At 47.5% G+C, this 26,322-nt stretch overlaps 1 protein-coding gene and 1 pseudogene across 1 annotated transcript; one reads left to right on the forward strand and one right to left on the reverse strand.

Moving 5' to 3' along the window:
• Positions 1-472: 472 nt before the first annotated feature.
• LOC123361216 (tumor necrosis factor ligand superfamily member 10-like) lies at positions 473-9,805 on the reverse strand. Its single transcript, XM_045001344.1, has 5 exons — positions 9,680-9,805; positions 5,361-5,513; positions 2,976-3,021; positions 2,050-2,142; positions 473-1,007 (listed from the first exon to the last, which is right to left on the reverse strand). The coding sequence occupies exons 1-5, from the start codon at positions 9,803-9,805 to the stop codon at positions 556-558; spliced, it is 870 nt and encodes a 289-aa protein (XP_044857279.1). The 3' UTR covers positions 473-555.
• Positions 9,806-10,194: 389 nt separating this feature from the next.
• Positions 10,195-22,978, forward strand: LOC123361212 (annotated as a pseudogene).
• The last annotated feature ends 3,344 nt before the right edge of the window (positions 22,979-26,322 follow it).

Below are 26,322 nucleotides of genomic sequence, written 5' to 3' on the forward strand. Positions count from 1 at the left end.
TCTGCTCATGTAAAGATTACTCACAGGAGAAAGTGTCAGCAGGATAGGGTACAAAGTGTCGTTCATGATAAAATCCATTTTCCAACCTCAATCTAATCCCCTATGCAAGTCTACAGTCTCCATCTAGTCCCCGTGCAAATCCATCTTTCCTGCAGAGGGATTGTCACAAACGAGGTTTTGAGAGGCTTTGGTAGACTGTTATAGGGAACCTCAGACAGTGCCTGCCTGCACTTGATCTGATCCTAGCCAAAACCATTCACCTTTGACACGTTAAAATCCTGGCAAGTCCTAGAACACTGGCATGTTTGGGGATCTGTTGTGCTGTTATACAAGGCACAGTCATATGCAGCTGTAGCCACCTGCTGCTCTTCCGCTGGATCATTTATCAGAGCAATCAAACCTTTCACAGGATGAATTAACAGTGGGGGATTCTTGCATTGCCACTATTGCTTCGAAGTCACTGTATTGTCACAGTGGCTTCCTCCCTCCTCTGCCACCTTAGATTATAGAATTTAAAAAATGATTCCTTTAGGAGTCTGGTTTTCTGTTAATCATTTAGCTGATCAAAAAGGCTCCAAAAAAACTTGCTTCTTTGTCCATGTCAACTATGTCCTCGTTACTGACAGAGACAAAAATCTTATCATCCCTTTTTAGCTGAAATACTCCACCTTGATATATGGAGTAAAGTCCATATTCTGCCTTTTTAGACCAGCAGCTAGTTCTTGCACTTTTCATGAGAAGGATAGGCTCTGGATATGTCGTCAGTTTGTAAACATACTGGACCATTTGCTTAGGGTTTCTGCTTAGTGCTAACGGATCTGATTCTGAATCCTCGTTCTCAGGTTCGCTGAATCGAAAGTAAGTTTGAGAGTAGATGTAATAAAACCCTGTTCTGGGTATGATTAACTCCCCATTTTTCAACTCCACATTATAGAGGAATGAATGGTCTTTCCTTGAGGGTTCCCAGGTATTTATTTTCTGCCCAACACCTCTTCTGGATGAGGAATCTATTTGAGGGGGAAAAAATAGAGAAGAATATAGAGCTAAATAATGCTGTGTGCAACAAAGTCCACTGTCTCTTAGCTGATGAGACTGTTTTTCAAAAACTAAATAAGAGCTATGGGCCAGATCCTGCATCCATTGGCTTCAGATTGGGCCCAATCACTCTTAAAGGGTATGTCTTCACTTGCTGGTAGATTGGCACTGCTGCAATCGATGCATGGGAGAGCACTTGAGTACTCCACTGCCCCAAGAAGCATAAGGGAAGTCGACGGGAGACACTCTCCCGTCAACACAGCACAATGTAGCCACCGCGGTAAGTGGATCTAACAACAACAACTTCAGTTACATTATTCACATCACTGAAGTTGCTTAAGTTAGATTGGTTTACCGCGGTAGCGTAGACCAGCCCATAGATTTCAAGTTTCATTAAGTAGCAATTTGGCACATCACTTTGTGGGGACTTATTTTAGTTTTGATCTTTGAATCCTTCCCCACTGCTGCCTGAAATACAGAATGAAAATTAAACCAAGTTGCCACGTGGCTACTGAGCAAAATAATGTGAGAATCCTAACTCAGCCCTGGGTTTCCCCAGAAGATTTGGGAACTTTAGCAAGTCCTTCAATAAATCTGGTGTGAATTTAAATTTTTTTATGTGCTTCTAGGCCCTCATACACATATATTTCTCCAAAAAGACACTGCAGAGGAGATAGGCAGAGTTACAAAGAGGGAATTTTCATTAAAAAAAACAACTAAAGACATAGAAGGAAGGTGCACCATAGATACCCAAGTTGAATGGGGTTGATACTACTACTAGAGTGAGCTGAAGAATTATTTTGACCAAAACTAGAAAATCTTTGATTTTTTAAAGCTCTCTCTGTTTTCTGGCCAAAAAAATTGCATTAAGTCCATGAGAAACAATCAAAAAAAGTGTGCCTAGAATAATCAGTCAATATTCATTTCTGGAAAATCACAAAGCACACATATTCAGTGACCTTTCCCTATTTTGTATCCATTTTCTTCCTTCATCAATATAGCAAAATATCTTACTTGATGTGGCTAGAGAGCTCTTCTTATTGCGGCTTCCAGTTAAGTGAGCTGCTATTCTGTGTCCATGGTTCTGAGATCCCTGTTCTTCAGTTCCTGGAAGAGTTAGAGACATTTCAGTTACATGAAGATGAGAAATAACCATTTTAAATCTCAAATTAGAATTAGAGAAACAACAAAGCCATTGTCATCTCCATGGAAATACGTGACTGCCTAATTACTAAATTGACAGTATTTGAGGAGTTGTGTTTGTCAAAATATTTTATTTGACCAAATCAATGAGAGATTGAAGTGTAATGGTTGATATGGTCAAAATTTCTCTGAACTTCCCATACTCTCTTTGAAATGCCTTTTTAAGCCTTCTATATCTTCCCCCCCACTCAAAACCAGTGCCCAAACACCCTGTACTAAAAATAAATATGTGCTCATGGAAAGGGTAAATATCTTTTAAGGCCAAATTCTGTGGTCTTTACTCAAGCAAAATTTCCTCTGACTTCTTGAGCCAGAATGCTTCTTGATAGTCCTCCAGGGGTGCATCAGTTTCAGAGGAGAGCTGTGCCCAATCCTTAATTAATGTACCTGCACAACAACAAAGTACTATTTGTTCTCTGAAGCACGGAGAGGTTAAACGAATTGCATAAAATCACTGAATCAGAGACAAGAACAGAAGCCAGGCACTTTTCCTGAATCCTGGTTCCATACTCTAATAACTTGACCACATTTCCTGACTGCTTAATATGTCTCTTAAAAGAATACCAACTAATAACTGTTACTCATCTCCCATGCTTTGCTGCAGAAGAACTGTACAACTGAGTAAGAAATTAGGAACTATTCTCTACAACTGGAAAACATGTATGGAACCACTGCACATCTGCTACCATCACAGTTTCTTTTTTATGTGCTAAATAAATGTGTTACATTAAAAATACCTTTCACCGCAGATGAAATGTTTTCTTCATAGTTTCTTGATATCATCTGCAAACACACGTAAAGAAAACTGTTTTCTTTCTAGGAAATCAATAGAGCAGTGACAAAGATGCCAGAAACACAACTATTCCACACACTCTTATATGCCACATAACTGAACAAACTCCAGCATTTGACCATCAAACAAATTTGATTCCTATTTGTAAATAAAAGTGGACATCAAAAGGAAACTATCATTCATTTCTCACAACAAACTGTTTTGCAGTAATTTTAAATATCTGGGGCCAAACTGCAAGGGAGCTCATCCAATTGAGTGTTAAAGTTCTTTGTAAAATCTGGCCCTCAATAAGAGGAAATATAGAGTTCAGGGCATCAGATTCTGTTTGCAATTACTCCAGTGTAGGTCTGGAGAAATTTGATTGTGGAATAATTCACTGGAGTTACTCCAGATTAACTCTGGTACAACAGAGGAGAATTAGATCCAGCAGTTTTCACAGTGGCAAAACCATTGATATATAAATAACGGCAGGAATTTATCTGGCTTAGTCTTTGTCTACACTGCCACTTTCAGTGCTAAAACTTTAGTCTTTCAGGGGTGTGAAAAAATGCCCCCCTGAGCGACAAAAGTTTTAGCACTGAAAAGCACCAGTATACACAGCGCTTTGTAGCTCCCGGCGAAAAAGCTACCACCCCTCGCCAGGAGAGCTTTCCCCCGGCGATACAGCGTGACTAGGCTGCCCATGTCACAGCACTGCTGCAGCCGCGCTGTAATGTGGGCAGGGTAGACATACCCTTATTTACTGTAGTAAATCTCATACCCTGTTCTCAGGCAGTCTATCACAAAACTTACATTCAACATCTTGAGCTAAGATTCATGTGAAAAGTTCTCACTCATAAATTCCTGGCTTTCTTGAGGTTTTAATCAGATCCCACCTTATTTTCATGTAATTTTGATGTTAGTTCTTTATTAAGCAAAAATATTCTGTCACTTGAAGCCATTACTATTTCTCCACTGTAACTCATGGTTCCAGTGTCATGGGAAGGGTATTTTGAATGCACTGGAATAGTTTCCATTAAGCAATGATGGCTCCTCAATCGTAATAGCTCCATGAGAACAACAAAAGCATTGTCATCTCCATGGAAATGTAAGAGACACTGCCATTATCTAAGGAATACTGAGATTACACAATGTAATGGCTCTGGAATACCTTAATCTGCATTTAATTGACCAAACAGCTTTCTTTCTAGCAGAGTGTTTATATGGATATGGAAACAGCTACTATATGAATATGCAGCAATTGCTTCTCTAGGAAATTCTGAATCCTAAGTGTCTTCTCAGTGGTAGCAGTGTTAGAAGTTGTAGTGCAGACAGGGTGAAGGGCCTTTCTCCAACTATGTTGTATAATTGCAGGACTACACTGGTGCAGAAAAATATTTATGAATTTTCCCATTGTAAAAACCTACTAAGTTAATATAGTGAACCAAATTCTGCCTTCAATTATACCAGTTAAATTTGGAGTAACTCCGTGGACTTCAGTTTGGGCCAATATTTTATTTAAAACAGACCTCCAGTGCATCACTGTATACTAACTAAATCACTATTAGTTTACTAGATCAGTGTTTCTCATCCTTTTCAATTTGGCAACCCCTTATTCAAAGTAAAACTTCTTCAAAATTACGTTTGTGATAAAAGTGAGAGTAAAGTATCAATGATAACCCTATATAATTTATTAGTGTGTATGTGTGTGTATTTTGAAAGGCTGACACACAATACCTGACCTTGAAGGGTAAGGCTGTGTGGGGAATGGGGGGGAGTGAGATTTCCAGTTTAGATTGTAATAAAACCGTCAAGGCTTCATGACATACCTGTTCTTTGTACAGTTGTGAGGCAGGAGGTGAAAAGTGGTTTTCTTTATGATAACAGAGACTGTGGGCAAGATTTTGATCTCACACCTGTTACATTTCCTGTGGCTTGAGTGGAATCACTCCTGATTTGCTAGTGTGAGTGAAAGAAAATCAGGCCCTACATCTCCATGCTCTGTCACAAATGAGGAGAAGGATAGACAGACATTCTAAATAGTGGGCATGCTAGACAAACATTAGTGGATGAAGCCCTCTTTGGGATGAACGTAGTAATAACTGGTCACCTGTATTTTCCGTTTCCTAAATACAGTGAAACTCTTAGTGAAATGACAATTTTTGTTCTCAGAAGAACTTCACTGCAGACAGAATTCCTTTATATCTGGAATTGCGATTTGACCACTAAAATGCAAGGAAACAATTTGGGATTTGCATTTTATTTCACTAGTTGGAGCTTAACTCTCTGAACCATCTGGATTGTTATAACCAAGCTCCATTGTTTAGTTTGTGTGAAAGTTCCAAAGTACCTTTTTAATTAATTTTCCTAGTTGCCACTTCAGTTGCCAGCAGGGGTCACTCTCTCTTTCTTCATTCTCATTTACATCCACATGTTTTATGAAAGTTCCCAGATCTTCCCCAGTGAGACAAGCAATGCCACTCTTGGAATACGTGTCCTGGAGCTGTGGTAGAAGGCAATAAGCTAGTTAATTCACTTAATGTGCAGATATATGATGCATTTCTAAAACTCTTGTGTTTAGGAAAACTTTTTCTGTTCTAAGTAACACCAATATGCTACAGCAAGTTTATTTATTTTTATTTATTTTATAAAGGAGAGTTAATCCTGACTTTACATACTTATTTAGTTACAACCAGATACCTAATATGCAAGAATACACTTACATTTTTATTTCTATATGGTCATAAATTGGACATCCAGGACTCAGCTGAATACGTTTATGCACTTGCAATATCTACGTCACTAATGCTGACAATTATTTTATCAGCTCTGACATTGTTAGAATTTAGTTCCTCCACTGAGGACTGAAGATGAGTCTGAATCAGCCACTAACCCACTCCCCATGTCTGCACTTTGGGCAAATTCCACCCCAGATTCAAACCTTGCAGCTTGGGGCATTTTCTGTAATGGAAGGGGGCCAGAAGACCACATTCAAACCTCTTCCCTATGAATTTTGAGGAAGCTGGCATTCAGATCTGATTCCACATCTCGGTCTTGTGACTTGGGCCCATCTCTACATCATTCACCTCTCTAAAGAGAGAATTCCTTCTTCTGATGTGTAAAGAGAAAGAGTGAAATCAGAGCCCCACTGAAGTCAATGGCAAAAGTCCCAATGTCTTCACTGTGGTCAGGAATAACTTTCCTAGTTATAGTTTACAAATAGTAGTTTAAATAGTTTCAAATAGTAGAGAATATAGTGAACAACGAAACCCTTCCTCGAGCTCTGCTGCTTCTGCAGGGGATAACCCATTATCAAAACTGAAGCTGGCACTTGTTGCTTAATGTAAGAACACAGTAACCTAAGCAGCCTAGAGAGATCTCCTGATCCCATTGAGTTCAATGGTTCATCATCATCCACAACCCCTGTTAAGACCTGTATGCCCGTAAAGTTTGGAAAGGAAAGAAACTAGTGAACATACAAAGCATTCAGGCTGGCTGCTTCTTCTTGATTTAATAGTTTAAATTGAACCATTCCTATCTTAAAGGATTTTTGTTTGTTTGTTAATCTGCTGCCTCTGGAAGTTAATGTACTTAACATGTCACAGTTTAAACTATTCTTCAAGCTTGGAACATTCAGCACCAGAGAACAGGGGGACTGTTCTCCACCCCTCCCCACACCATTCCCATCCTTTCCCGTCTGCTTGAAAACAAAGGAGGCAAGCCACAGATTTCCCGCTGTAGCAGGATGGAGAGAATTCAACCATCTGACCCTGCAAATCTTACCTCACTTAACCTCAAGCTCCTGACCTTTGTGCAGCAGCATCTACAGAGAATTCTCTTATGTTTAAAAATACTACCCTATTCTATAATCATTGACACAAAATGCTCTGACGGACAGGAGTATCCCTACAGGCTTTTGGATCATTACTGCAGAATAGACTAGTATTTTTAATATAAGGCCTCTTACTTTCGGAACTTTACTTAAATTGGTGGAAGTAAGCTATACACCTTTATACTAGTGTAACTGCATCCATGAGAAGGGGTTGGTTTTTAAACCAATATAATTAAATTGATACCAAATCTGTGTGTAGACCAGCCCTTACCAGACCACTCTCCTACCAGATCTAGGGACCAGGAAAGGAGAGGGCGCTTCAAAACTTCTCTCTTCAATCTGGAAGCAAACAGTACTGCCATTTCTGCTTTCTGCTTACTTGTCACACACCTAGCCCCTTTACAGTACTTTACAGATAACTTTACAGTACTAGTACCTGGTGTTGCTGCAGTATCTTGCATCTACAGTGTTTAATGCACTCTGCAAACGTGAGTGTGGCAGGGAAGTATTATCCCCATTTTAGAGGTTAGGGAAATGGAGGTGCAGGGCATTATGAGTCTTAATGAAATGATATTTGTACAGCACTTTGAGATCCATGGAGGGAAGGTGCCACAGAAATGTTAAGTGGAGTATTATTAGTGAAGTATTTCTACAACTTCACCCATTACCTAAGGGCAACATTTGGATTATGCTTTTAAAGTCAATGAAGTCTGTTTTCTTCACTCTCCTATATCCTGGATGTGTAATTAACTCTACCGGGCTGAGTAACTGCTTTTCAGCACTCCCCTCCCATAAGCCAAACTAGGCTGTTCAAAAAGCTTTAGCCATCTTATGATCAACAGATGGTTACATTTAGCTAATCAGATGACTATCCATGTAGATTGAGAAAAATTACCTAGCATTAAATAAGATTTTTAATTTGTACAGACAGCTGAAAGGATCTGACCCCTGGCCAGTGATGATTATTTGACAGAAGTCTCGAAATACAGATACTATGAAACAGCAAAAAGAAGGGAAAAGAGGGACCAGGCTCACTGATAAATATCACTAACCATAACCCACAGGTACAATTAAGGTAACAAACTGTATTTACAGTTCTAATATAGCGATACCTTACATCTGTGTGCAGGAGAACAAAAAGGACGTGTGTAATAGAGACACCATATAATATTATGCAGATACTGTACCTAGGCTATTTTCAGCCCAAAAGAAACCCCCTTCAAAGGACTGGAGTCAGCCTTCACACCACAAAAGGGTTAGTTATTCTCCTGCAATAATAAGAGCTATATCTGAGGTAAGAATTGTTGGACGTGGTTTATTCAGGATAGTAGAGTACTCTTTCAAAAGTTCAAACCATACATAGTTGGAGGAAAAGCAACTAGGAGAAGGTGCTGTGGTTACTAATTGCTGATGTTCAAAAGTTTGATAACAAAGAACTTTGAACCAAGTAGACGAGGGTTGGAACAACTTTGCCTACATTTCTCTCTTATCGCCAGTACAGTGTAACCTATTTTCTTAAGACAAATGAAATGTTTCTGTAGATTCCTAATTTCACCAGATATGAAGCTATCAGAGCAACAAATTCAGCAGACAGGTCCCCAGATTTATACACTTAAGAAGTCTGGTATTGATTGTAGAGTGGTGCAAATCATCTGATAAGAATTTCCCAAACCATCTGATTTAGCCATCTCAAAAGAAGCGGTGAGTAGAGTACTACTAAATTTTGCAGGTGGTAAATTCAAGGGTTGCAATAGTATTTTATACTTATACAGCACCTTTCAAATGCAAGGATCTCAAAACCCTACAGAAATGATATACCTAGAATGCTGCTTGTGTTCAGCCACCTCTGGAGCTAGGGAGAGCACCCAGATGGACAGCACACTATAGTAGGGATGGCAGGATAGGAAACGTGGATGGACACCTAGACAAACCCACTATCCCTACAGAACTGCCATGGGGTCATGAATGTCCATATAGGACCATGGTTTTTAAAGTCTTGTGCAAAAGTCAACCAGCCAAACGTTGCATGGACCTTCAATTACGTACTTAAGAAAAGATAAATGGCTGAGCTGATATATGAACCTGTGGTTGCAGAGTGTGGAAGGCGCAGCCCCCTCCACAGACATTCCCCAACTCTCTGCGTGGGGGCAATGATCAGCTTGTGTCTGCCTGAAATTCTATCAGGATTAGTCACTGTCTGAAAGCAAAGTAGTGTCGTTGGGTTTCTCTTTAAGCGTGTGACTATTCGGGTGAGAAGGCTGACTCTCCTCCTAGCCCCGAGCGCTACTAATGTTCCAGCAGTGCTGACAAGGCACAAATTGGAGAGAAGAAAAGCGACTTTGGACCATTAATGAAAAGCGCATTTCTGTTTCGGGGGGAGGGGGGGAGGAATAAAAGTCTAAGGTGAGTTTTTAAAACCTCTCTTTTCGTGACCTTCGTGTTCTGCATAAAGAGCAAACAAACCCAGCCAACCAGCAAAACAAACAAACCCAGCCTAACCCACTTCTCCTACAATGAAAGCAAAAGCGCTGGATCTCTAAGGCTTTCCTGCTACAATAAACACTGCCACACTACAGTTCAGCTCGGGCCCAATCCTGCTCCCTGCAAACACTGGGAGTTTTGCCACTGCCGTCAGTGGGAACCGGATCACTCGTGCAGGAACCCATACAACCTTCCTTTGAGCAGGACAAGGGCACACACGATGCGTTGGTTTTTCGTGGCTAGATTTGCAGGGAGAGTGAGAGAGAGAACGAGGAACTGCCTGTAGGCTGGCCAAATCAGCCTGCAGATTGAGCAGTGCTGGATCCAGCAACCTAGATCGCCGCCGTGGTACTTACCTGTTTCAGCTCATTAGTGAAGTAAAGGAAAGTCACCGCCACGCAAATGGATTGCAGCAGCACAGCGGAGATCAGCACAAGCCCACAGGTCTGGCCAGTGCTGGGGCCGGCCGTTGGCAGCCTCATGGTGCGCCCACAAAGAGAAGACACACAGACTGGGAGAGCGAGCGAGGCAACAAGGGAGGTTGTTATTGTTTGCTGTGTTTGAGGTGGAGCTCTTCCTGGTTGAGCAGGGCTGCAGACTTTGTCTCTCATGCCAGAACTAGAGAGAATTTGTATTGGGGGCGAGAGGCACAAACATGGACAGGATCCAATTAACTCCCCCCCCCCGGGAATTTCCTGGCTGCCCAGAGACAGTTCAAACCCCCCCTCCCCAACTCCGGCTTCTCCCCTCCCTGCCTGACACCCCCCCCCAATCCCAGCGGTGCCGGGGCGGATCCTGCTGCAGCTCCCCGGGGGCCGAGGCAGCTCCGAGGCTTCTCCCAGGTTCCCCGGGGCAGAGTCACTTTCCCGGCCGCCCGCCCCCCCCCGGGGGTCTCTCACTCACCGGTTCACACGGAGGCGACAGCGGCAGCTTTATTCTCCTACCCCCAGCAGGGCTCACAGGGAGCATGCGCAGTTTTACATGCTGACCCCTCCCTTACCTGGGCTGGAGAGGGCGGGAGCGCCCCGGGGCAGGCTGGGAGATGTAGTTCGGGTTGCGGTTCCCGGCTCTGGGCATGCGCAGATCAGGGGGTGGGGCGGAGCGTGATCAGCTGCTGGATGAGCGCCGCGTGGCTGCTCCATTGTGAGCTGGGAGCCTGGGCGGAGCAGCGCGGTCTGTGCCGGGGCCCGTTAATCCCGCCCCCCCCCGTGCCCGGGCCGGGCCCTGCTCCCGCTGGGGCCGCCCCGGGCTCCGCCCCCGCTGCGGAGCTGCAGCCTCTAGGTACCGGAGCGAGCCCGGGGGGCGGGGCCACTGACGTTTTCCAATCCCGGCTTCTGGCAGTCAAAGTTTAGGGACACCTACAGCATGGGGTTGCGTCCCTGACTGTCTTGGCTAATAGCCATTAATGAACTTTTTTGAACCCATTTATACATTGGGCCTTCTTAACATCCTGTGGCACCAAGTTCCACAGGTTGAGCGTGCATTGGGTGAAGAAGTACATCCTTGTGTTTGTTTTAAACCTTCTGCCTGCTAATTTTATTGGATGACCCATAGTTTTGCTTCTTGCTTGCTTATATATACCTGCCCCTGGAAATTTCCACTACTTGCATCCGACAAAGTGGGTATTCACCCACGAAAGCTCATGCTGCAAAACGTCTGTTAGTCTATAAGGTGCCACAGTGTTAGGCCTGAATGAAAATATAGCAGGCAAAACAGTTATGCCAACCTGATTGAAATCAGGCTACCAGAGGTTTCTGGGTAATCCCAGAGTGGAAAAGTACTGAAAAGCAGCATTGTCTTACAGAGTCCTGGAAAACGTGAGATAAGCCAGGGATTGCATTGCTGGCATGCCATTAGCTGTGCTAAGGACAGTGTTTGAAGAGCTGATAAGGAACTCTAGCATCCCACGGTTCAGATTCTAACTTTTTGGTTGAGTTATAGGTTTGTTTAAAAACTCCCCTGTATTTCTAACTTTTGGGTGTTGTTAAGAGATAATTAATAATCTAAAGTTGTAGACATAAAGTCTAGGCATGTGTGTATATTAAAAGTGTCTAGTTTTAAGTTGTTAAACAAAGGGGGGTGGGTTTTGCTCAAGTGAGTGATGTATGACGTAATAAAACTGTCTATATAGGCTAATACTAAGCTGAAAAGTGCTGCTGGTTCTCACTGGAGACGAGCGGCCTTTTGTTGATGCGTGCACTTGTCAATAAAAGGCTTTTGATCGGACCTTGCTGGTGTTGCCTGTCTCTCTGTGAACAGACAACGAATTTCGCTGTCGGCGTTAAAGTCCCCAACAACAGGATTCTTAGTCTGGTTCTGTAAAAGCAGCAAACACGGCTACCCCTCTGATACTTGACACCATAGTTTTATGTTGTGTGTGTTGTCAGATGCTACCAGTGCGGTGCTCTGCTCTGTTCAATGTTGATATCAATCGGCTGCGTGCGTGTACTCCCCCTGTGTGCTGTCCCAGCTCTGCAGATAGCTGACACAGCAGACAGGGCCGGCTCCAGACACCAGCCTACCAAGCACGTGCTTGGGGCGGCACCTCGGGACGTAGCGGCGATCGGGGTTTGGTTTTGGTTTTTTTGGTTCGGTCGGGCGGCACTGGGGGGGCGGGGCATGGGAGGCGCGGCGCCGTGCTGGAGGGGCGGGGACTTGGGCGGCGCGGCGCTCCAGGGGCGGGGACTTGGGCGGCACGACGTGACGCTCAAGGGGCGGGGACTTGGGCGGTGCGACGCGACGCTCGGGGGGCGGGGACTAGGGCAGGGCGGCACGACGGGATGCTCGGGGGGGCGGGGACTAGGGCGGCGCGACGGGACACTCGGGGGGGCGGGGACTAGGACGGCGTGACGGGACACTCGGGGGGCGGGGACTAGGGCGGCACGGCGCGACGCTTGGGGGCGGGGACTAGGGCGGGGCGACGTTCGGGGGTGGGGTCTTGGGGGATGCTCGGGGGCAGGGACTTGGACAACGCGATGCTCGGGGGCGGGGTCTTGGGCGACGCAACACGGGGGGGCGGCCCTCTTTGTTTTTGCTTGGGGCAGCAAAAATGTTAGAGCCGGCCCTGCCTATGGTATGTATATTTATCAGGCTTGAAACATCATGCAGTACTAACAAATTCTGTTCACTTATTTTTAGTAGATCAAGAGAAGTTGTGTAGGTTGATGACTGAACTGGTAGAATATTGCAGCACTCAGAACAATCACTCCTTCAGACCAAAAGTGGGTGAAGCCTGTTGTGCCAAGTTTGCAGGTGAGACAGAATTCTTGCTAATCCTTAAAAAAGGAAAAGTGATCTGAATTTCTGAATTGCAAAACTGCGGCATGTTATAAAGGATAGATGGCAAAGTCCAAACCTTTAAGAAGAGAGATTTGTAAAATCCTTTATATGCTGCAAAACATTGCCATATTTCATTTTGTATATGGCTTCTGTTTAGTTACAAACAATATGTGACAGTCTAGGCTAGAAAGTAAGGGATGCCTCATGCGTCTGAAAATCCATGGAGTTTTAGGAGGGGCAATATAATGATCTAAACTGGAATTCAGTGAGGCTACTTGAGTGAACTCCCCTATTCCTAAGCAGTTTTATATGTTATCCAAAATAATTTTTTTCAGGCGCATCCCAGAGGGGAGGCTTGACTGAGTCATTTATTTCAGTATTGTTGCTAAAGGAGTTGGCCGATGAGATTGCAGAGCCATTGGCCATTATCTTTGAAAAATCATGGCGATCGGGGGAGGTCCCGGATGACTGGAAAAAAGCTAATGTAGTGCCCATCTTTAAAAAAGGGAAGAAGGAAGATCCAGGGAACTACAGGCCAGTCAGTCTCACCTCAGTCCCTGGAAAAATCATGGAACAGGTCCTCAAGGAATCAATCCTGAACCACTTAAAGGAGGGGAAAGTGATCAGGAACAGTCAGCATGGATTCACCAAGGGCAAGTCATGCCTGACTAACCTAATTGCCTTCTATGATGAGATAACTGGCTCTGTGGATGAGGGGAAAGCAGTGGATGTACTATTTCTGGATTTTAGCAAAGCTTTTGATACAGTCTCCCACAGTATTCTTGCCAGCAAGTTAAAGAAGTCTGGGCTGGATGAATGGACGGTAAGGTGGATAGAAAACTGGCTAGATGGTCGGGCTCAACGGGTAGTGATCAATGGTTCCATGTCTAGTTGGCAGCCGGTATCAAGTGGAGTGCCCCAAGGGTCGGTGCTGGGGCGGGTTTTGTTCAATATCTTCATTAACGATCTGGAGGATGGTGTGGACTGCACCCTTAGCAAGTTTGCAGATGACACTAAACTGGGAGGAGTGGTTGATACGCTGGAGGGTAGGGATAGGATACAGAGGGACCTAGACAAATTAGAGGATTGGGCCAAAAGAAATATGATGAGGTTCAACAAGGACAAGTGCAGAGTCCTGCACTTAGGACGGAAGAATCCCATGCACTGCTACAGACTAGGGACCGAATGGCTGGGTAGCAGTTCTGCAGAAAAGGACCTAGGGGTTACGGTGGACGAAAAGCTGAATATGAGTCAACAGTGTGCCCTTGTTGCCAAGAAGGCTAATGGCATTTTGGGTTGTATAAGTAGGGGCATTTCCAGCAGATCAAGGGATGTGATCATTCCCCTCTACTCAGCACTGGTGAGGCCTCATTTGGAGTACTGTGTCCAGTTTTGGGCCCCACACTACAAGAAGGATGTGGATAAATTGAAGAGAGTCCAGCGGAGGGCAAAAAAATGATTAGGGGGCTGGAGCACATGACTTATGAGGAGAGGCTGAGGGAACTGGGATTGTTTAGCCTGCAGAAGAGAAGAATGAGGGGGGATTTGATAGCTGCTTTCAACTACCTGAAAGGGGGTTCCAAAGAGGATATATCTAGACTGTTCTCAGTGGTAGAAGATGACAGAACAAGGAGTAATGGTCTCAAGTTGCAGAGAGGGAGGTTTAGGTTGGACATTAGGAAAAACTTTTTCACTAGTAGGGTGGTGAAGAACTGGAATGGGTTACCTAGGGAGGTAGTGGAATCTCCTTCCTTAGAGGTTTTTAAGGTCAGGCTTGACAAAGCCCTGGCTGGGATGATTTAGTTGGGTTTGGTCCTGCTTTGAGCAGGGGGTTGGACTAGATGACCTCCTGAGGTCCCTTCCAACCCTGAGATTCTATGATAAGAGTTCTGCCAAAGAAATCCATAAACATTACTTCCTGTAGCACTTGAATTTTCCTTGGCGGTCTCCTATCCAAGTACTGACCAGGCCTGCACCTGCTTACATGATTGGACATTGGTGTCAAGATCACAGTCCAAAGTGGTATAGCTGCAAGCAACAGAACATTCCTGTAAAGTGAATCACAAGGGTGTCAGATGTGTCAATGGTTCCAGGAGAGATGGACAGAAATACTACAAAACACTGTGTTAAATATAGGCACTGAAGTCAAGTACTAGATGAAAAGATGGCCAACAGAGTTGAAGTTCTGAGTTACTTTACTATTTGAATGAGTTGGGGGGTTGTAACCGGGTCCTTTCCTGGGCTGCCTCCCTGCTGAGCTCTTTCTCTCTACCAATAAAGCACTGTGAGGCTTTTCTTACTGCAGCACCCGTGGCTTTTATTTACAGACAGTTCCCACCACCAGCAATACTATTTACAAACTTTACAGGGAGTCTCCCTTCAGCCTAGAGACTGTCCCTTCCCTGGCCATTCCCCCCTTACACTGGCTGCCAGCCAGCCTGCCTTTATAGCTCATCAACGAGCAGGCCCACAGGTGCAGCCAGTTCCAGAGGCCAGGCACCAGACTTCTCCCCAGCCCCAATCTATTTCTCCTGATTGGGGCTGGCTGAGCAGGGGCTAATTAGGTGCTTTTGCACCAGCCCCCTGCTACAGGGGTTAAAAGAGATGTTGAGGAATTTGTGTCAATTAGAAGCTCAGGCTTCGGGGGAGGGGGGGGTCATTCAGCTACCTAATTAGCTAGTAGGTAATTAAAAAAAATACATAGCATTTGTATAAACACCCAGAAAACACAACTAATGTTACAGCAGAGATGTTATAGTTAAGACTGAGACAGCAGTTAATAAAATTTAATTGCTGCTTTAAGTGGTACAGTTGATGCTTAATTAAATTGTGTGAAGATCTCTTTCCCCTCCTTTTGTGCTGGGATGCAAAGAACTCCCCTTGTCAAGGCCAGGTCATGGGTAGTTAGATTTTAGTAGTTGCAGCCAGAGTCTGCAGTCATGCAACAGCAGTTAGGAGTCAGCTGAGTCAGGATACCGGGAGATCAGAAGACAAACAAGAAATTGGAACCAGAGTTAAGCCCAGATCAGGATACCAGGAGGCCAGAGCCAGGAAACAAACTGGAGGTCCAGAACCACAAGTCAGATGCCAGGATTCAAGCTGGGTAAGGATGCCAGGAAATCAAGAAGCATAAGGTGCACAGTCCAGAGCAGGGTGGAGCTCAGTTGTTTTGGATACTTTTCTGTGCTTGCTGCTGGCTTAAGTAGGGCCAGTGGGCCAATCAACTGCCCAAGGGCTTGACCAATTGGACATGTGGGTCTGGTCTGGTTTCGGGGTGTGGGGGGTCATTCTGAGGAGGGATGGGGGTTTGCTCCAGTTTGGCTTGGGGAGGGATGTGGGTTTGGTCCGGTTTTGGCGGGTGGGGGGTCGTTCTGAGGAGGGATGTGGGTCTGCTCCAGTTTGGCTTGGGGAGGGATGTGGGTCTGCTCCAGTTTGGGGGGGTTAGGAGTCGTTCTGAGGAGGGATGTGGCTCTGGTCCGGTTTGGAGGGTTGGCCCGGTCTTTTGAGGACACAGCTGGGTCTGATCCTGGTGTCTGTGCCTCTCTGCCTGCAGGGAAGGACAAGGAGCCGCTGGAGAAGCTGTACCAGGTGGGCCCGCTGCTGGGAAGTGGTGGCTTTGGTTCTGTCTACTTGGGCACCCGCCTGTCGGACAGCGCCCCGGTGAGTAGAACCTGGACAGGGACCCCCCACCCCACCCCTGAAGCCCGCTCCCCATGCACGCTGCTCTCTAGAGCTCCGCCTTTGGTGAGAAACCCGTCCCTTACCCCGTTACATCTCCTTTGCTTTGCCCTGGCATAGCCACCATCTTGCCTCCCCTTCACTGGTCCCTTGTTTGCCTCCCCCTCTTTCTGGGGTTGCCTGACCCGATTCTGATTGTCTGGCTGGTTCTGTCCTAGGTAGCCATCAAGCACGTGGACCGGGACCGGGTTTCTAACTGGGGAGAGCTGGTAAGTGTCTTGGGCAGGGATATGTGCTGTGGCTCTGCATTGCATGGTCTTGGCTCTGTAGTGAAGGTGTCGTAGGTGTCACTGAGTCCCCGGGCGATGCTCTGGAACTGCTCCCCACAAAGCCAGTCAGGACTTTGGGGAGCCTCCTCTCCCGTGGAGCATTCAGCAGGCCCCTCCGTGTGCTTCCCACAGCGAGTCCACCCCGGCGGGGTCCTGGGGAAGCCAGAGGGTCCTGCCCCCCCACTTTGCAGTCAGACGTGATTCTCAGCCAGCCAGTAACACAGAGGTTTATTTAGATGACAAGAACACGGTCCAAACCAGGTCTTGCCGGTACAGACCACAAGACCCCCCCTTAGTTAGGTCCATCTGGGGCCCCAGGGAGGCCACCGCCCCACCGGGAGGCCCGAGCCTCCTCGGGGCTCCCCTCCATTCCCCAGCCAGCTTCCAAAAACTCCCAAACCCCCTCCAGCCCCTCCTCTCTGGGCTGAGTCTCTTTCCCGGGCCAGGAGGTCACCTGATCTCTTTGGCTCCAACACCTTTAGCATCCCCTTGCAGGGGGGAAGGGCCTGGCCATTAGTTGCCAGGCAACAGAGGGTCAGGCAGAGCTGAGCCCTCCCCCCCCCCTGCAGTATTCAGAGGGAACATTAAAACCAGTCCCACTTCATCACACCTCTCCCCCCTTCGAGAACGAACTGAGCGGGGTCACTTCAGCCAGTGACCTGGGGAAGTTCCCAGGGATGCCCCAGCATCCCCCTCTTCATGGGGGAAGAGTTGCACCAGCCAGGCCCTTCCAGTTTCCTGCCCCCCTTTAGGTCGGGGGTGCTCGATGGCACCCGTAGTCTGCAGGGAGGAAGGGCCTGGCCATTAGTTGCCAGGCCACAGAGGGTCGGCCAGAGCTGAGGGCCCCCCCAGTATTCAGAGGGAACATTAAAACCAGTCCCACCTCGTCACAGTAGCTCTTGACTTGGTGGGTGGGTTTGCCTGCCTCTGATGGAGCTCTCCTTTCTCTCTCTGTGAAGCCTTGCGGGAGCAGAGTGCCTATGGAGATCCTGCTCCTGAAGAGAGTGGGCTCAGGCTTCCGGGGGTCATTCAGCTCTTGGACTGGTTTGAGAGACCGGACAGCTTCGTCTTGGTTTTGGAGCGACCGGATCCTGTGCAGGACCTGTTTGACTTCATCACGGAGCGGGGTGCTCTCCCCGAGGGAGCAGACCCGCAGCTTTTTCCACCAGGTTGTGGAGGCGGTTCAGCACTGTCATAGCTGTGGGGTATTGCACCGGGATATCAAGGACGAGAACATCCTGGTTGATCTGAACATCAGGGAACTGAAACTCCATAGATTTTGGGTCTGGGGCATTACTCAAGGACACAGTGTACACTGATTTTGATGGTGAGTGTCTGTTTCCATCCCCTTCTATTTTATCTGCGTAGGGAGGGAATCCAGGGAAATTCCTCTTTGAAATGAGTTGTTCCCTGCCTGTAAATGTGCAGTAACTTCCCAGCCAGGGAATGGTTTGTTCCCTCCTCCCCCTGCCATTCTCATTTGCTAAATATACTGTTGTGTGATGTGCAGCTTTGATACCTTTGGGGTTTTCCTCCCTGCCTTGTATCCAAAAAGCATTTCACAAATGTGTTTGCCCTTTGGTTGGGTGTTAACCGGTGGTAGCTGCCCATGTCATGCAGGGGCTGGGGGCGGGGCACATGGCAGAAACCGGGTGTGAACTCACAAGCATCAATCTCTGGAGTCCCTGTGAGCAATAAGAGGAGAAAGTTGGGCTCTGGTTCCAGTGATTTGGTTTTCTCTAGGTCCACGACATCTGTAGCATTTCAGCAGGGGTCTGGCTGGTATTCCACCCTCCAGGGGTGGTGCAAACAGGATCTGCCTCACCTCCTAGATGGAGAAAGATTGAGTGAAACCTCTCTGCAGTCATGGCTGCTCAGGTGCTGGATCCTAACCTAATCTACCAGCTAGAATGCAGGGGAGGGGAAGTCCTCCCCCTCCCCCCTCAAGGATAAAGAAGAGGGCTCTTGTGCAGTTTCTTTCTGTGGGGATGGATGGACATCAATGTGGGGAGGGGATCAAGAGGAGAAGCTGCTGTCTCCGCCATCTGGCTAAATTATTTGTTTCATTGGAAAGTTGCATTTTGTCACGAGATGAATGTTGTGAAATAGGATCGGTGGGAGATCTGCTTACAGCTGGCTCCCTTTCCTCTGCTCCTCAAAGGCACCTGAGTCAGATCTTTGGGGAGGGGGGAGCTCCAGACCCAGGGAGGACTGTTTGACCTTGGTTCAGGGATCTGCGTGGGGGACAGATAAACAGAGCAGCAGGCATTCTTTCTGACCCACTAGAAAGGCAGATTCAGGATAGGGCCCTTGACTTTCAAAAAACCAGATCAGTTTGTTGTTGAGGGTTTGTTTTGCTTCTGCCCTGCTGGATGGGTGCTGCATTTTTTGTTTTTAATGTAACGGCTCATGACAAGGGATGGGTTTGCCCCTCCCAACCACCCATCTCCTGCAGAATTTCCCAAGCTAGTGGTGCCCCCTGGTGGGACATCAGGTTTCTTTTTACAACCCAAAGTTTGTAAACAACAGTCAAGTGGCCAGAAACCAGACTAGGAGCTCTGACCTCAGTCTCCTCTTCCTGCCAGAAGGGAAGAGATCAGATACAACAAAGGCAAAGGGCGTAAGCCTCTGCAGAGGCCAAAACAGGGTTCCAAGCATAATTATCACATGCACAACGGTACAAACTAAAACCACTCCCTTGACGTTGTACAACAAACCTTTCTTCCCAGCTCTGGAGTAGGCAGGCTTTATCCCTGCCTGACTCAACAGTAGTCAGTGCCAGAAAAGGAATAAACTCTTCTTTGGGTTAAGCAAGGAAACACTTTTATGTAGAAAGGACTGTAAGGTTGTCTGGGGTCCTTGTGCAGTAGACAAGGCCTCAGCACCTCCCCAAATGCTCTGGCTGCACTGGGTCACCATGGACTGAAGCATCTGCAAGCTGCCTCTCTCTTTACCTCACTGAGAAATGGTTACATTGACAGAGATGAAGTCAGAATAACGGTGGCCTTAAGAAAGCTGTTACGTATTGTGGCTTGTATTGCAGCTGGGAAACATGGTTGGTTGCACTCCATTTGGTTCTGCTTCATTTGTAGTCTATGCCCTAGCACAGCTGCTGGGGTTTAAATCCCAATCAAACTGGGCTGAGAGTTAAACAATATTAAGATATTGCAACCTAAGTTTGGGGCTGAAGTACCAGACTTGGTCTCTTGGTCACCCTGATAACACCTGAACAAATCATTAATATCTGGTTGCTCTGCTTAGGGTAAGAGGTGAACTATTTCTGCTAACCATGCTCCTCTGATCTCCTCTACAGGGACCAGAGTGTACAGCCCCCCAGAATGATCCTCAATCACCAATATCATGCCAGGTCAGCCACAGTCTGGTCTCTGGGGGTCCTGCTCTATGACATGGTCTGCAGGAATCTCCCCTTTGAACATGATGAGGAGATTATTAAGGGCCGGGTCTGCTTTCCGCAGAGCGTCTCTCCAGGTGAGCACACTCCTTGGTAGTGTTAGAGTTGGGCGAACCGCTGCTTAGCCTGAATGCCACACTGACAGAGCGATAATATGACGACACAGAGGTGCATTTACCATCACTTCATGCAACCAATGAGACATGCAAGGCATAGTCTGTGATCTAGTGGTCCCTTCATGTCTTAAACTCAATGAGATGTTCCATGCTATTGAATCCCGGGGAAATGCTGGGGACCCCGCTGTCTTCCCTGCCTTAGTCAGCTGCTTCAGAGCTCACTGTTGTCGTTCACTTCAGCACTTGACTCTCCTGCCACTCGCTGGGGTCTTTAATGTGGCTACTGCCGCTGGCTGATGAAGCAGTCTGACAGAAAGTGGAAATGACAAAAGAGCTTGAACCGAGTAGCTCTCCCGTTTCATCATCTCACTGGGGAAGGGAAAGTTGATTTTTGCTATTAGCCTGCGTATGAATGGTGGGGGAGGATGGGCTGCTCATGGACTTGCCCTGCTAATTTGCTCCCTTGTGTATGTTTGGAGTCTCCATCCAAAGATGGGACCTGGTTCACCTACGTACTAGGGTGGGGGAAGTAACTAAGAAACCATATCTAGGGCAGGTCTACGCTCCGGCCGGAATCGATGCTGTGAGATCGAGCTGGGGGGGTCAATTTATTGTGTGTAGTCTAGATGTGATAAATCGACCCCTGAGCGCTCTCCCGTCGACTCCTGTACTCCAGCGCCATGAGAGGCTCAGGCGGAGTCGATGGGGGGATGGCAGCTGTCGACTCACCGTCTCCCCCACTGCTAAATGAGGGAGGGAACCTAGTGACAGAGGATGTGGAGAAAGCTAGTGTACTCAATGCTTTTTTTGCCTCTGTCTTCACAGACAAGGTCAGCTCCCAGACAGCTGCACTCTGCAGCACGGTATGGGGAGGAGGTGACCAGCTCTCTGTGGGGAAAGAAGTAGTTCGGGACTATTTAGAAAAGCTGGACGAGCACAAGTCCATGGGGCCGGATGCACTGCATCCGAGGGTGCTAAAGGAGTTGGCCGATGAGATTGCAGAGCCATTGGCCATTATCTTTGAAAAATCAAGGCGATCGGGGGAGGTCCCAGATGACTGGAAAAAGGCTAATGTAGTGCCCATCTTTAAATAAGGGAAGAAGGAAGATCCAGGGAACTACAGGCCAGTCAGTCTCACCTCAGTCCCTGGAAAAATCATGGAACAGGTCCTCAAGGAATCAATCCTGAACCACTTGAAGGAGGGGAAAGTGATCAGGAACAGTCAGCATGGATTCACCAAGGGCAAGTCATGCCTGACTAATCTAATTGCCTTCTATGATGAGATAACTGGCTCTGTGGATGAGGGGAAAGCAGTGGATGTGCTATTTCTGGACTTTAGCAAAGCTTTTGATACAGTCTCCCACAGTATTCTTGCCAGCAAGTTAAAGAAGTATGGGCTGGATGAATGGACGGTAAGGTGGATAGAAAACTGGCTAGATGGTCGGGCTCAACGGGTAGTGATCAATGGTTCCATGTTCACTTGGCAGCCGGTATCAAGTGGGGTGCCCCAAGGGTCAGTGCTGGGGCCGGTTTTGTTCAATATCTTCATTAACGATCTGGAGGATGGTGTGGACTGCACCCTCAGCAAGTCTGCAGATGACACTAAACTGGGAGGAGTGGTTGATACGCTGGAGGGTAGGGATAGGATACAGAGGGACCTAGACAAATTAGAGGATTGGGCCAAAAGAAATATGATGAGGTTCAACAAGGACAAGTGCAGAGTACTGCACGTAGGATGGAAGAATCCCATGCACTGCTACAGACTAGGGACCGAATGGCTGGGTAGCAGTTCTGCAGAAAAGGACCTAGGGGTTACGGTGGACGAAAAGCTGAATATGAGTCAACAGTGTGCCCTTGTTGCCAAGAAGGCTAATGGCATTTTGGGTTGTATAAGTCGGGGCATTTCCAGCAGATCGAGGGATGTGATCATTCCCCTCTATTCAGCACTGGTGAGGCCTCATTTGGAGTACTGTGTCCAGTTTTGGGCCCCACGCTACAAGAAGGATGTGGATAAATTGGAGAGAGTCCAGCGGAGGGCAACAAAAATGATTAGGGGGCTGGAGCACATGACTTATGAGGAGAGGCTGAAGGAACTGGGATTGTTTAGTCTGCAGAAGAGAGGAATGAGGGGGGATTTGATAGCTGCTTTCAACTACCTGAAAGGGGGTTCCAAAGAGGATGGATCTAGACTGTTCTCAGTGGTAGAAGATGATAGAACAAGGAGTAATGGTCTCAAGTTGCAGAGGGGGAGGTTTAGGTTGGATATTAGGAAAAACTTTTTCACTAGTAGGGTGGTGAAGAACTGGAATGGGTTCCCTAGGGAGGTGGTGGAATCTCCTTCCTTAGAGGTTTTTAAGGTCAGGCTTGACAAAGCCCTGGCTGGGATGATTTAGTTGGGTTTGGTCCTGCTTTGAGCAGGGGGTTGGACTAGATGACCTCCTGAGGTCCCTTCCAACCCTGAGATTCTATGAAGACGCCGCGGTGAGTCGATCTAAGTACGTCTACTTCTGCTATGCTATTCTCGTAGCCGCAGTTGTGTATCCTAGATCAATTCCACAGCCATGTGAAGCAAGCAAGGCAGATCCCAAAGCAGACTTGCAGGTGGTAAAAGAGGGAGGCTTGTAGGCTTCCCAGACATTACTCAGCAGCACATTCTCACTGACTGCTCGTTTTCTCTCCCCAGAGTGCCAGCACCTCATTGAATGGTGTCTGGACTTGAGGCCCTCCGAGAGGCCATCCTTTGAAGACCTTCTAAATCATTCATGGATGCAAGACGTCCCTTTGCCACAGAAAACAGCAGAGATGCACCAGCACAATCTAAATCAGGAGTCTGGCAAATAGCAGTTCCTCTCATCCATTGGATGTAAAAAAGAAAACTCTTGCCGGTGGCTGCCTGCCTGTTACATGGGAACATTCATATCTCATTCCAGAGGCCAGCTAACTGGCGAATCTTCTGGAGGCTGGAGGTTAGGCCCTGCCTTACTTGATGTCTTGCCCAGGGGCAGCTCCAGGCCCCGGCGCGCCAAGCAAGTACTGCTGAAGCTGCGGGACCAGCGGACCCTCCACAGGCAAACCGCCGGAGGCAGCCTGCCTGCCGTGCTTGGGGCAGCAAAATCCCTAGAGCCGCCCCTGGTCTTGCCAGTAGACTTTTTGTTTTGTTTTGTTAATAGTTAATATTGTAAAGGGGAATTCAGAAATCCTGTGGTTTTTTTTATATACATGCAATTATAAATAAAAATGAATCACTTGACTTAACCTGAAACCTCGTCTCTTTCGGGTGGAGTAAAAGTGCCAGTTTGACAGCGCAGAGAAGCGGTAAACATCAATGCTACATTGAGGCTGCAGTATGTTACCCATGCACGTGGCACGTTGGATGCTAACCAGCCGTGTCAGGGCACAGTGTGTTTCAGTAACACAGATCCTGTGGGGTGGGCTCTGGAGACGCTAATGCTTCACATCCGTGAAGGGATTGTTAATAGTTGCCTGTTACGGATGTCTGATTCGTTAAGTACTATCCCATCTACAGCCAGGTTGGGACTGGCCCAGAGCCACGGGGGCTGTTGGGGTCCAGGTTAGGAGACCTCGGTCGTTTTCACACTCTTCAGCATAAACATGCTGGGCTTCCCCTCCTTAGACTAAGGCGCCCACACGTTGCAGGCGACTGCCTATCGGTATGAACAGTGACTTGTGCAGCACGGAATCTAACGCAAACTTTAAAACTCTGCTTTATCCTGGTGGAGCCAGGATCTATTCTTTCCCTGTTCCGTTTGAGGCTGCCTGCCTGCGGGCTGAACGGAACAGCGCGCTCCCCCTGGCTATAATCTTCATGGCGTTGTCTAAAACCGACGCCGTTAGTTCATGTGTAGGGCTGTCAGATGTTCAGAGATGGCGCGTGACTGCAAGCATTGTTTGCACAGTGCATTTCTTTTTAAGACCCTGTTGGTTGGAGCCTCCCAGGGAAATATTTGACCCTCTCGGTGCACTACCCGTTTGCTGCTGCTAATCTCCAGCAAGTTGCCTGCCACCAAGTGAGCGCTGGAGTTGCCTGGAGACTTCTAGGATGGGGCTGGAGTACTAGCATGAGCAGCAGGATATAGGAGTTCTATTCCTGCACTGCAACTTCCTTGCTATGTGCTTTGGGCCAAGTCATTTGCCGCTCTATGCCTCAGTTTCCCCACCTGTAAAGAGCCCCCTGTGCAGTCCTTGCAGGTCCCTTTGAGGAAAGGCAGTAGGGAGTTCATTTTTCAAACATCTCCGTTTTCATTGTAGGTGGGCTGAACAAGACAGCTCAGCTCCACATCTTCAGAGGCTGGGGCCTACTTCGCTTTGTGGTTTTCATTTAACCGCAGGCTCTTGTTTTGAGAAAGTCCATCTCACCCGTTTATAGCAGCAGATGAGTCTCTCGCGGTGAGTGAAATTTAGCTGGGTGCAGTTACCGTATCACAGCAAAACTGCTCCCCCACTGCATGCGGGCTCTCCCTCCTTCCCGTAAACACTGCTCAGCTGCTACTCCCCTTCTTGGAAACCTCACCACAGAAAGGCCAAGTAAGATCAGAGTGTCAAGCCCCGCAGGGACCGATGTGATGATAGTCACTATGTGTCCTGCTGCAGCTTATGTTGCTTGCCCGGCCCGGCCAGCTCAGTAGGAGGGAAATGCTGTCAGGGAGACATGATGTCCAAATGGCACAGAGTACCTCATCCGGCCCTTTGCCAGGTAGGCAGAACTCCTCACTGAGCTTGGGACTTAAATCTAAGGGCCTGGTTCAGGAAAACACTTAAACATGTGCTGAGGCCCTGGGAAGTCAATGGCCCCTAACTGGGTACGTTTACACTGCAGCTGGGAATACCCTAGAACGGGGTAGGCAACCTGTGGCGTGGGTGCCGAAGGCGGCACAAGAGCTGGTTTTCAGTGGCACTCACACTGCCCGGGTCCTGGCCACTGGTCCTGGGGGCTCTGCATTTTAATTTAATTTTAAATGAATCTTCTTAAACATTTTAAAAACCTTATTTACTTTACATACAACAATTGTTTAGTTATATATTATAGACTTATAGAAAGAGACCTTCTAAAAACATTAAAATGTATTACTGGCACGCGAAACCTTAAATCAGAGTGAATAAATGAAGACTCGGCACAGCACTTCTGAACGGTTGCCGACCCCTGCACTAGAAAATAGCAGCGTCAACATCTTAGTACCGGTACCGGTAATGGTGCCGCAGCAGTGGGGACGCAAGCTGTGAGTGAACGCGGACTTTCTGTATAGAGCGTATCATGCAATCAAATTAAAACGCAAAGCCACTTTTTGGAGACATTAGGGCAGGTGTGGGCAAACTTTTTGGCCCAAGGGCCACATCAAGGTTCCAAAATTGTATGGAGGGCCAGGTAGGGAAGGCTGTCTCTCCCCAAACAACCTGCCCTGCTCCCTATCCGACCCCCACCCACTTCCTGCCCCCTGACTGCCCCCCCTCAGAATCCCCGACCTGTCCTGCTCCTTGTCCCCTGACCGCCCCCCCCGAAGTCCCTCCCATCACTGCCCCGGGACCCCACCCCGCTCCCTGTCCCCTGACTGCCCTGACCCCTATCCACCCCCCTCCAAGTCCTGACAGACCCCCCAGAACTCCCACAATCCAACCCCTCCGTTCCCGGTCCCCTGACCACCCCCGCCTCTAGAACCTCTGCCCCATCCAACCCCCACCCTGCTCCCTATCCCCTGACTGTCCCCAGGACTCCCTGCCCGTTATCCAACCCCTCGGCCCTGGCCCCTTACCATGCTGGTGAGTATTTGCTTCAGGTTGGGGGGCTGTCTGTGAGCGAGGACTGGCCTGTCTCCCAAGGTCTGTGAGAGTGAGGGATCATCTTTCGGGATAGGTTGTAGATCCTTGATGACGCTCTGGAGAGGTTTTAGTTGGGGGCTGTAGGTGACAGCTAGTGGCGTTCTGTTACTTTCTTTGTTGGGCCTGTCCTGTAGTAGGTGGCTTCTGGGTACTCTTCTGGCTCTGTCAACCTGTTTCTTCACTTCAGCAGGTGGGCATTGTAGTTTTAAGAATGCTCGATAGAGATCTTGTAGGTGTTTGTCTCTGTCTGAGGGATTGGAGCAAACGCGGTTGTATCTTAGAGCTTGGCTGTAGACAATGGATTGTGTGGTGTGTCCTGGATGGAAACTGGAGGCATGTAGGTAAGCGTA

The sequence above is a fragment of the Mauremys mutica genome, unplaced genomic scaffold (genome assembly GCF_020497125.1).
Source record: "Mauremys mutica isolate MM-2020 ecotype Southern unplaced genomic scaffold, ASM2049712v1 Super-Scaffold_100412, whole genome shotgun sequence".
NCBI lineage: Eukaryota > Metazoa > Chordata > Testudines > Geoemydidae > Mauremys > Mauremys mutica.

Bases quoted from the DNA above. Each gene is read 5' to 3' on its own strand.
- LOC123361216 (XM_045001344.1), bottom strand. From the start codon at position 9,805: ATGAGGCTGCCAACGGCCGGCCCCAGCACTGGCCAGACCTGTGGGCTT. The intron at 5,514-9,679 runs GTAAGTACCACG...CTTCTACCACAG, and splicing joins TCACTAATGAGCTGAAACAG to CTCCAGGACACGTATTCCAA. The intron at 1,008-2,049 runs GTAAGATATTTT...CCCCTCAAATAG, and splicing joins GAGCTCTCTAGCCACATCAA to ATTCCTCATCCAGAAGAGGT.